Raw genomic sequence first — 11,267 nt, 5'->3', positions numbered from 1 at the left:
TAGCTCTGCAGCAACAGACACACACACACACACACACACACACACACACACACACACACACACACACACAGAGCAGAAGATGTGAGCATTTAATAACAGATGGACACATTTCAAATGAGTTAAATCCCAAAGAATAAGTAAAGAAACCGGGTGTGTTTGTTTTAATGCAAAAATGAAATTCCCTCCATTCTTGAATCTTGAATCTTGAATTCTTTGGATGCTGATTCTTTTATGCCTTTTGTCCGTTAATAATAGGCACAAGAGCTATTTGATGAGTATTTTTGTACAAAAATGTGTTTGTTTTGTGTTTTCCAGGGTGGAGCACTGTCTCTCTACACGGCTTTGACAACCCAGCAGAAGCTAGCCGGTGTGGTCGCTCTCAGCTGCTGGCTCCCTCTCCGCAAGTCCTTCCCTCAGGTAAAAAAAAATTAAACACGACGCAAATTGCAAATTAAATTAACTAATGAAGTAGTTCAGTAAATACTAAAACATACATTTAAAGGAACTGTTCACCTGAAAGCTCAGATTCCTAATTTTGTCTAAAATGTAATGTTTCATCTTTTATTTCCTCAGAACTGTGGCCCCTTATGTTCAGTTTCTTTTTCTTGAATTACGGTTTAGGGATATCCCATAGCCAAGACATAATCTGTCATAATCAGATAATAAGAATAATCCTAATCTCTTCTATTCTCAGGCCTCCGCCAACAGTGCTAACAAGGACATGCATGTCCTACAATGCCACGGGGATTCGGACCCCCTGGTCCCCTTTATGTTTGGCAGCCAGACAGCCGAGAAGATGAAAAGCCTCATCAATCCGTCCAACATCACCTTCAAGTCGTACCGAGGTCTACCTCACAGCGCCTGTCCAGAGGTCAGTGTGTGGCTGGGAACAAGTTGACTCTGGAGCTCCAGCATGCGTCCTGTATTGTATAAATATATATGTTGTCTTATTTTGTATCCGTGCAGGAAATGGTGGATGTTAAACGATTCATAGAGAAGCAGCTTCCTGCCATCAGCAACGAGTGAACTCCGGAGTAGACGCACGACCGCACAGCAACATCTGAGTCCTTTGGGCTTGACTCCAGTGAGGGGACTCCACGGACTTGAGGAACCACTGACTTACTTGACAACAAAACCACGCTGCTACTCTTAGAGCCAGACAGGACTGGGGCTACACGTTAGCCCGGGGCAGGCATGACTGTAAACGATGCTGCACCCTGACCTGGAGCCACACACCAGTACTCAGTGTTACAGTAGAGTAACATTAGTTGCTTGATTGTTAAGATATTTGACATTGAGACAAGCCATTTCCTGCGGGAAACGTATGTATTGGAATGACTAGGGCTATATGGTTTAATACCGACTATCTCACAATAAATGGCCTGTTGTTAAATGTTCTTTTATTTTATTTTTTATTAATGTAGCCTCTGTGTTGTAGTGCTGAAACAAGTTTATTAGTTGGTTAGTTAACAGATTTAATTAAGGAATTTTAGGAAGAAAAAAACAAACTTCCAGCTTCTTAAATTTCCAGATTTCTTCCTTTTTTTTAAAATGATTGTAATTGTAACATTCTGGCATTTTGGATTTGTTGTAACATGTGATGGAGATTTTTCAGTATTTTTGACATGAATTGAAAAAATAAGCTAATTTTAATGGGAATAATAATTTTTTTGCAGCTCTAATCTGTAGAATATCTCATTAGTTACACAAAATCTTAACAAAAAGCATTTTCAAACAAAGCACATATGCAAAAATAACATTAAATGGGACCTATTATGCTAATTTCCAGCTGTATATTTTTATTCTGCATGATTCACAGTTCAACAAAATCCTTATTTGTCTTATACGGACCCTTTATGCAGCTCTCTGAAGCTGTTTTTAGCTCCTGTCTCTTTAAGATCTACCTCTGTTACCTGATTGGCCAACTCCCGGGGGTAAAGCATAATAGGTCCCTTTCAAAAGTTCAATATTAATGCAGCTTAATATGCAAATATAAAGCATTTCCGTGTATCATAGGAAAGAATATTGATTATGTGAATGTTGACAACACACAAGAGCAAGAACAACATACGATTGTGCTTTATTAAATTTGTGAGAATTCAAATAGCTATTTCACACAAATTCCTTTTTAAATACACAAATATATCAGTGGTCATGGTCATGTATTCAGTTTCTTTTTCCCTGTTTTGTTTAAATTAAATATAATATGACTAATATCACAGTATTGAAACACACAGACAAGATCTATTTCCGGGTATCAGCTCGTTGAGTTGTAAAAACTTTAATCTTTGAGAAGAGCTGAAAGCACCAACATATGAAGTCATTGTCGCACCATTCATGTTAGACCAAAGGTGCTATTGTAGAAGATCTTATTCCAAGGCACTTTCCTTCTTCTTAAGTTACTGTTAAATAAAACCTACTAGTTTCTACAAGAACTGGATATGCATTAAGGCTCACAATATACCTAAATACAAATGCAGTGCTCACAGATACATGCGTTCCCTCATTAAACAAGGTAGAAAAGTGCAATGTCAAGCGCTAGGGAATATATAAAAATATAGATATGTTTTCGAACAAGTAACTGATGCTGGATGTAGCATTTGTTCTTGTTTGCTCCAAGTATTTTGGTAAGCTAATCATGGGTAAATAAACAGCAGTTACAGCTGGATAAAGACCGGTTTTAAGTAGTGTTCATTTTCCTGTCTGTCTTTTCTCTAAATAGCAGGACTCCAACAGGAACACAAAACTCCTTCGGGTGGGACGCATGCGCCATTTTGAAAAGCTAAGTGTGTGGCAGTGGAGAGTCTATGGCTCAGGGGGAGGCTCCTCCAGGCTCTTCAGCAGATCTGTGTACGCAGTTGAGTTTATGTAGCGGGGGTACGAGTCTCTCTGCATCAGCGTGTAGATCTGCTGCTGAGCGTCCTCGAACGTGTGCGAGGTCGGCTCCAGCATGTTGCGGTTTATCACCTCTCGGACGCGAGAATCCAAGCTGACCTGGAGAAGATGAAGCAGATTGTTGCAGCTCGGTTAAATGCACACACGTCGTATAGAGATCCAGAAACCATTAGTTGATTGATCAGTTTGTTCACCAATAATAAATTAAAGGGTATCTGAATGCCCAGTTTCTGCCCTCCTCCTGATTGCATCGTCAGGTTTAGCTAGCATGGATAGTAATGTTTGGGGACTGATCGTTGGACCCGAAAGTTGATTTTCAGACAGCCCCGCTGCTCCGAAGTATTTTTATCTTAGTGTATTTGGGTTAGAATAAGTACATTAGTTATGTAAGTTAAGTTACTTACATAAGTTGGTGACACCAGAGTGTGTATTTATGCAGGCCTTCGGAGCAATGGCCTGCTGACTACCTGTCAGCAATTGGCCCAATGGGACATTTTTTCGGACTACTGGCATACCACCTAACAATTATCAGGGCCTCTAAAGGATCACAAGATGCAGAGGACTTACTGTATCTCCACCAGAGCCTCTAAACTACTTTTTTAAATTAATATTTTGGGGGATTTTGGACTGTTGGTCGGACTGTTGGTCAGACAGTTAACAACCAATTTGAAGATGTCGTCTTTTTTTCTGACATTGTATGAACAAAACAAATTCACCCTAACCCATCATGAGAATTAACTGCAGTCCTAAATTATTATTTTAATCTTGTTAATTCTGTAAGATGTCAGACAATACTGGAAAATGGCTACCACAATTTCCTAAAGCCTGAGATAATGTCTTTAAAACAGTCCCCCGAACACATTAAATGCACACTGATATAAAACAGAAAAAAGCAGCACGTCTTCACATTTAAGAACCTAACACCAGAAAGCATTTTTCCTTGATTAATGACTTACTTCATTATAATTAGATTGTTTAATTAGTTGATGATTGATTTTCTGTCGATCGACTATTATTCTAATAATTTCAGCACTGTAGTCATTGTAGCCTTGGCGGCTCACCTCTTTAGGGGAAAGGATTGAGATGAAGTCCTCGTATATTTGACGGACTTTCTCCTCCACCACAGTCTTGTTGGTCTCCTTTTTGAGCTCCTCGCAGGCGAGCCAGAACATCATGTTCTCCTCGCTGAACTCTGTCCGCAGGAACTGCCTGAAGCAGCCGCGACCCGCTGCACTTTTCATCACCCTCTCAAACGACACTGACCAGGAGCGAGCGTCTTCCAGAGTAGGCTTTGGGCTTAAAAGTAAAAAAGAACAGCGCACATATTGGTTCATTGTTATTTAATTTTCTCAGTAATGGCACATCATATAAAAAGACTGGTTCTTGGAAGGGTCACAGTGCCATTACCTTTCTTCACAGTTAGTGGTTCCCTCTGTCCTGTGCTCAAAAGTGGACCTCTGTATTGTCTCATCCTCACTCCTCACAGTCAAACTGGAGGGAAAAAACACAAAGAAACTGGTTTTGCTTCGAACAACAGGCCATAAATAGCTCGTCATCCAGTTTTGACTTGGCACCAGGATACAGAAACCGAACATTTAAAATAACTCAAGTCTCTTAATGTCATCCTTTTTTTTACTAAAAATAAAACAGTGGGTTAGAACATGAAATCACACTTGATACACTACATGGTCAAAAGTATGTGGACAACTGGACATTAAACTCTTAAGTGATTTTTGAGCTACTCATTCTTAAACCTTTGGTATTAATATACATATATAAGTCTTCACTGAAGGTTGGGCACTGATTTTGGGGTCCTGACTCACAGTTGATGTTACATTTCATCCAAAAGATGTTTGATGGGTTGAGGTGAGGACTCAGGCCAGTGAAGTTTTTAGCTCCCAAAAAAGTGTTTTTCTAACAGATTAGACTTTGCACACAGGGTCATTGTCAAGTTAAAACAGGAAAGAGCTTCCCCCAAACTACTGGAGCATGCTATTGTCTAAAACATCATTTCAAACTATAGCTGTAAGATTTCCTGTGAAGGAACAGTTTGACAATTTGGGAAATGCGTTTTTTGTGCATCCTTGCTGCGAGAGAGATGAGAATCTTGATGCCACTCTCATGTCTGTATGAAATCAGAGCCAACCAAACGGTAAACCTCTGTGACTGGCACGGAAATATCAAAATACTGCAGTTTCTTGAACTGCCACTTGAGGCTGGATATTAAAATGCCCAACTTTACAGCAGAAATAAACATGTTTACAGCCTGATAAGAAAAAATGGTTTTGGTCTCTATAGCTAAATACTTAGGACTGCCAAGATGGCGACCACACTGAGCTTCACAACGGCTCTTCAGAAACATATGGGTGACGTCAAAGAGACTATACGTCCGTTTTTGTTTCAGTCTATGGAGCCAACAGAGAGTTAGCTTAGCCTGGCCCTGTCCAAATGTAACAAAAGACGCCTACCAGCGCCTCTGAAGCTCAGTATTAACATGTAATATCTCGTTTGATTAATCCATACAAAATTACAGAGTAAAAATAACACTTGGCGCCTCCTGGAGTCGGGTTTCCAGGCACCCAACAAAGACTCAGGAACTTGGCCTTTTCCAAAATGTCAAACACAAGTGTAGCCCGAACCATGAAAACAGCCCCAGAAACAACATTGTCACATATCAACTACAGCGTAACAATCAATCAAATATGTTGTTTGTTCCATGTTTGAAGTAACAGAACACCTACAGAAGATTCAAGGTGATCTACTGGGAACGTTGGGAACGTTGGCGTAAATAGTTAAGTGTGTCAACTGTCCACATCATCCTGTGGGGATCTCCAGTGCGTAATTAAAATGTCCCCAACACCTGATGTAGCAGCTGGCTGTGGACTAATTGGCTCAGGTGAGAGTCCACTGTGAGCCATCCCATCTGGGAATGTGGCTGTTGTAGCTGTGCAACAATTAGATGGAATTGATACAGATGTAGAGACAAAACGTATTACTCATCCCCAGTGGAGTGAATTAACATGGCCATGTTCTGCACACAACAGGTTGGCTGTTCTCAGAGGAAGCACAAGTAAACGGTTGATGAGTCCAAAACAGATTAAAACCCCTGAGGCCTCCGTTCAATGAGATCCAGTGCGGGTCACAGGACCACTGTGTTTCTGTTTTTCTGGGATGATGGCGTGGGCTGTGGTGTTGTTGAATGGGTGGGAGGATGGAAGCAAGAAGGAGGTCATATCCGCTATTGAGCTGCTACTACTAAATGAGGCCGAGAGGGAGATCTTCGTGTTATAAAATTATGCAGTATGCTGCTATGTCATATTATTTTTTAAGTGTCTAGTACATAATGTGTGATTTTCCACTGGACTTTTAAAAAAGAAAAAAAGAAGAAATTACAAATCTGGAAAACAAAATTTCTGCCTATAGAATTCCTCTGATCAAATACATCATTAAACTCACACGTGTTGAAAATGTTCCACCAGCGTAGACTCATCTAATGTAGTGCCAACATTTTCCAAAGCATGAACGAAAGACTCAACAAAAGAATGTAGACTAGGGCTGCAATTAAAGATTATTTCCATCATCAACTCATCTACGGATTATTTTCTTGATTAACTGATTGATTATTTTGTATAGAAAATGTCAGAAAATCACAAAAGATTCCCACAATGCCTTAATTTGTCTGACAGCACCAAGATATTTGGGGTATAAAACAGAGAAAAAGAAGCAAATATTCACGTTTGATTTGTTAATTTAGCCATTTCTTGCCTTTAAAAGTAGCATGTTGAATTATTGCATTTCCTGCATATTAACTAATTCCAGCTCTTCTCTGGGCCACTCTGGTTCTTAAACAGGGGCATTTATCCTCAGAAACACAGTACAGCAGCTATATAATCTTATATAAATTAGAAGAAGAGGTATTTGTATCTTCTAAAAGAGGTAACATTGACAAATGAAGAACAAGCAGGTATCTATAATGGATGAATGGGTAGCAAATGAGCAGCAGCATCATTTCAACCTCTCTCCAGGAGAAAACAGACATTCAGAAGGCTTCGCTGGAGACAGTAAAGGAGCCTTAGACCACATATCTCCCTGTCTCCAGCCCTGCTGTGTGGGAAGAAGCTGTGTTATTACCAGGAGCAGCTACAGCAGCAGCACCAGCAGAAGCAGCAGGCGTTTGAGGCGTTGGTGGGGGTGTTTCCCATTCTGTGGCGCGCTTGGAGGACACTGGCAGCTGCTTCCTCATGAACCTGCATCTGTCTCTTACGCATCTCCACCCGCTCTGAGCCCATGGACTGCGAGGAGAAAGACCAACAGTGAGAGGAGGCCAGGGGAGGAGGGTGGGTTAGGGGGTTAGGGGTTTACTGGAAGATTATTACCGCATTAGGATGGAACATGAACACACACACACAAAATCACAAAATGCAAGAAATCACAAGAGATTAAAGATCTGACAGGAGCCGTGCAGACCCAGGAAGCCCCCCCCTCTAAAAGAAGAGAGAATGAATTAAACCTGATCGATAAAGCAATCGCACATCCTGTTAATGATGATGGCCAAATGCAACCACCAGTATCGGAAGGTCCTGCGGAATGCGCGGCCACTTCACGACCATGACGCGTGGGGTCAACTCCTGTGCAATGCAACGTCAATAAATCGACATTATTTTTTATTTATTTATTTATTTATTTATTTTCATACTCAAGAAACGAGGCGTATGGTGCGTTTAGGTGCTCATATATCGGCCAATGCAAATTGCTCGTAAAAAGCCAATGGCAAATGTCCTACCGGTCTGTTGGATCATGCTGAATGTAACACAACCAAATTGTGATGAGCAACAACCGCCCTCCTCCTCTATCCTCTCCTCATCTCTTCCTCTCCTCTTCCTCTCTCTGTGTGTCTATGAGGGATGAGCAGTAATGATAGCGACAAGGCGTTACTGTTGGACCGCAGCAATCGCATCCATCAGTCGCATTCACGGGAGGATGCACACTCACACACACACACATCCACACACAAACACACACACATGATGGTCGATTCAAGACAAGCCCCCTGAAGCAAGAAGCATGCAGCCATTTATAGAAACATAATGAAATTATTTGATCAGATGAGCTGATAATTTACAGTCTGAAGATTCTTTCTTTCAAAGCAAAGCAGCAGCAAAAAAAAAAAAGAAAAAAAAAGAAAAAGCAGCAGCAAATATTTGATGATTTTTTATCCTTTTGGTGGCAGATCACAATATGAAGATGAATCCTGACTATTTCTGCTTGCTGGAATATCCACATGAAGATGCTCCAGCCTCACTGGATCCTGAAATTCATCCGCCTTATCCCCCCCATCCTCTCTCCCCTCTCTCTCTCCCCCCTAAATAAATGCACAAACGCGAGGGTTCACGCTGATCTCTGAGAGGCCTTCACGGTCCGGAAAAGTCTAACATAAACGTGTACTCACTGTGTCACCATGAATGCCAGAATACAGGTGATTTTTGGCTCGATCACATCCGTCTGCCTCGACTTGACACAAACCAGTTGGGTTTTCCTCTACGCGCATGCGTCTCCTGCAAAGTGTGAAGATTTTTCTGCGCCGTGCGTTAACGGCCAGGACACAATGTGCCTCTTCTGCACAGACGGAGGCTGACAGACGATCACATAGATGCACAGATGATGTTTAGATATTAGATTATTGATTACTGGTCTGTAACTCTCTGTTTGGAGATACGTTGTTGTTGTGTTATAAATGCAGTTTCAGGTATTGGGGTTCACTTTCCACTAAATTATGATGAAATTACCTATTTTTTGCTCCCACAATTAAACCCTTATGAGGGATCATTCATAAAACAGCATAGCAATTCAGGAATGAATCAATATTGCAAGGCAGCTTCATGATTCCTGGCTGTCAGGCTGTCAGGTTTTTGGAAATGCATTCCTTTTAAACTTGACATGGGTGGATGGGAAGAAGTTCTGGACGCCGAGGCTCTGAATAATTCATCCAAACATCTGGAAACCCCAAATTCCCCGCATGTGCATCTTCATCTCCCCCTCATGCGACCCTGGAGAGCCAGTACCGCATGCGGCCACCAGAGGGCAGTAGCGATCCATTTAAACACGCATAGTGGAAAGTGTGTGTGTGTGTGTGGGGGGGATCTATTTGCTGGGGCCCAGAAAAAAGGATGAAGAAAACAAGTTCCAGAGAGTTAAAACCTGATGATGTGAGTGAAAGACAAAAAAACAGAGATTCTTCAAACTGAATTATAAACCAAAAACACTGCATGGTCTCTGTTTGGCCTTCAGGACTCTCTCTCTGTGTGTGTGTGTGGTGTTGGTGTGTGTGTGTGTGTGTGTGGAGGGTGAGCCAGTGTGGTGCACTCGGGCTCCCCGCAGGGCCGGAGAAATGGATCGAATGAGCTCCTCCTGAGCGAACTCCACCTCTCTTAGACATTTCTGACGAACCAGCAAAAGTGTTTGAGATTATTTATTTATTTATGAATAATAAATGAAACCTATTCTATTTCTTTTTTTCTTCTTTCAGTTAAGTTAAACTTACAGTCTAAATGCTTGCTGTGGTGGAAATTTATTGAGACTATAAAAGCAGCAACAGGTGTTGATTTCTGGCGACCCCTGTGGACAAAAGCAGAAGTGTTTACACTGCTTCGTTTCATTTGATTTCAAGGGGAATCCGGACATAGTGGCAGGCATTAAGAATAACTTAAATATATAATATAGAGTCATCAGTATTAACCAGTTACAAACTCCTTGGAGAAGGTTTATGTTAAGTAGGTTTTCCCATTGAAGTCAGTTTATATTGGACTGCATTTATCTGACAGCCATCGTTAGTAGTTATTAAGTTGTATTTGGCCCCTTGTCCCACTTCAGATGTTTATGAGACGTTACATCAAAGAGACATTTACCGTTTAAACTTCTCACATGGCTTCATTGAACTGTTTATTTAACCAAAGAGGTCAAATTATACAGAAAATTCCACAAATATGAACTTTCTCCAACAGATTAATCACCTCACAATACATAATAATTATTTCCATTATCGAATAATGTGAGGATTATTTTCTTGATTGACTTATTGATCGTTTGTATAAACAATGTCAGCAAATCATGAAAGATTCCCACAGTGCAATAGTCCAAATATCTTTGGGTATAAAACAGAGAAAAAGCAGCAAATATTCACTTTTGATTTGTTAATTGCTGATTTATTTTTTCCATTTCTTGCCTAAAAAAGAGACTTATTGATTTGTTGCTGATTAATTTCCTGTATATTGACTAATGGATTAATTGTTTTAGCTCTATTCTGGACTTAAACACCTTTTGTTGTTGATTTTAGACCTCTGCTTCTAAAAGAGGATGTTTTTAAGAGGTAATATTGATTGATAATATATAAATTTTCTTCCTTTCTACTCGATTAATCACCTCACAACCTTTCAGTTTTATCCTGCGACCCTCTGGAGGTGGCTGAACCCTAGTTTGGGAACCACTGGACAAAACTGTATATAAAGCGGTTCAAAATGTGCTCCAACTCAACTAGCTGCAACTATAAATACAACAGGCTTTAATCTAATAAGGTAATATATGAGAATCTGCAGAACCAGTACTTTATGTGTGTCGTCTGTGGAGTATTTTTATATTTAATCAAGTGAAAGATCTTCTTCCGCTACGGAAATGCTGTTTAATTGAATTTGTTTATCACCAGAAAAAGCCAAAACTTTAAATACAGTGAGTTCAAAATATCAGACTCAGCCTTAAATAACCGGTCATGTTTAATTTATGTATGTAAAACTCCTCATTTTGTCAAAACCCCCCAAGATCCGTTCTACACGAGTAAACTGATCACTAATTAAAAGTGTTAAATTAATTTTAGATGCTGTTTGTTTGTAGTCACAGACAGCAACTATCCCTTCATGAAAGTGTTACTTCAGTGTTATAACGCTGGATAATCTGACCAAAGCAGAACTTCTGTATCTCACTGCAGTGCAGCCACACATATATACATATATACTATCTTCCACACACATAGAGGAGGAAAACTAATCAAATTGAATACATTTTCGAATTCCTGCTCCCAGAGTTCACTGCACAGCACATATTGTTGAATGAGATTACCCGTCTGCAGCTGAAGTTGCAAATACGCCATTGGAAATATGCTAAATGGTGATTGCGGCACAGGAGGAATATCCATCGCCTTCCACTTTGTGTGTGTGAGCTATAAAACAAATTCAATATACAGAGAAATCGCCCTCTCAAAGCCTTTATAATAAATCATACATCTCATAGCTGTAGAAATCTTTGAAAGGAATTGCCTCTTAAATGGACCCCATGCTCCCTGAAGAGATGGTGTAATCTATCCCTGAAACATATAAGCATAC

At 40.3% G+C, this 11,267-nt stretch overlaps 2 protein-coding genes across 2 annotated transcripts in view; one reads left to right on the top strand and one right to left on the bottom strand.

Moving 5' to 3' along the window:
* lypla1 (lysophospholipase 1) overlaps nucleotides 1–1,397 on the top strand; it is a 3,646-nt gene extending 2,249 nt beyond the window's left edge. The window contains exons 7-9 of the mRNA XM_035654237.1: nucleotides 316–417; nucleotides 695–871; nucleotides 967–1,397. Coding sequence (XP_035510130.1) covers nucleotides 316–417; nucleotides 695–871; nucleotides 967–1,026 — 339 coding nt within the window. The 3' untranslated portion in view covers nucleotides 1,027–1,397. The remainder of the gene's footprint in view (nucleotides 1–315; nucleotides 418–694; nucleotides 872–966) is intronic.
* Nucleotides 1,398–2,583: 1,186 nt separating this feature from the next.
* LOC118322538 (regulator of G-protein signaling 20) lies at nucleotides 2,584–7,264 on the bottom strand. The gene is made up of 4 exons (XM_035654249.1): nucleotides 7,027–7,264; nucleotides 4,303–4,386; nucleotides 3,957–4,191; nucleotides 2,584–2,994 (listed from the first exon to the last, which is right to left on the bottom strand). The coding sequence occupies exons 1-4, from the start codon at nucleotides 7,182–7,184 to the stop codon at nucleotides 2,806–2,808; spliced, it is 666 nt and encodes a 221-aa protein (XP_035510142.1). The 5' UTR covers nucleotides 7,185–7,264; the 3' UTR covers nucleotides 2,584–2,805.
* Nucleotides 7,265–11,267: the final 4,003 nt, after the last annotated feature.

Source organism: Morone saxatilis, unplaced genomic scaffold (assembly GCF_004916995.1).
Source record: "Morone saxatilis isolate NCDOM2014 unplaced genomic scaffold, NCSU_SB_2.0 Contig0, whole genome shotgun sequence".
NCBI classification, from domain to species: domain Eukaryota; kingdom Metazoa; phylum Chordata; class Actinopteri; family Moronidae; genus Morone; species Morone saxatilis.
This window is presented reverse-complemented; position numbering and strand designations above follow the sequence as displayed.

Excerpts from the sequence above, each read along its gene's own strand:
- LOC118322538 (XM_035654249.1), bottom strand. The coding sequence starts at position 7,184 with ATGGGCTCAGAGCGGGTGGAGATGCGTAAGAGACAGATGCAGGTTCAT. Across the intron at positions 4,387-7,026 it reads TGCTGCTGTAGCTGCTCCTG|TTTGACTGTGAGGAGTGAGG; the intron begins GTAATAACACAG and ends TTTTCCCTCCAG. Across the intron at positions 4,192-4,302 it reads ACCACTAACTGTGAAGAAAG|CCCAAAGCCTACTCTGGAAG; the intron begins GTAATGGCACTG and ends TTTACTTTTAAG.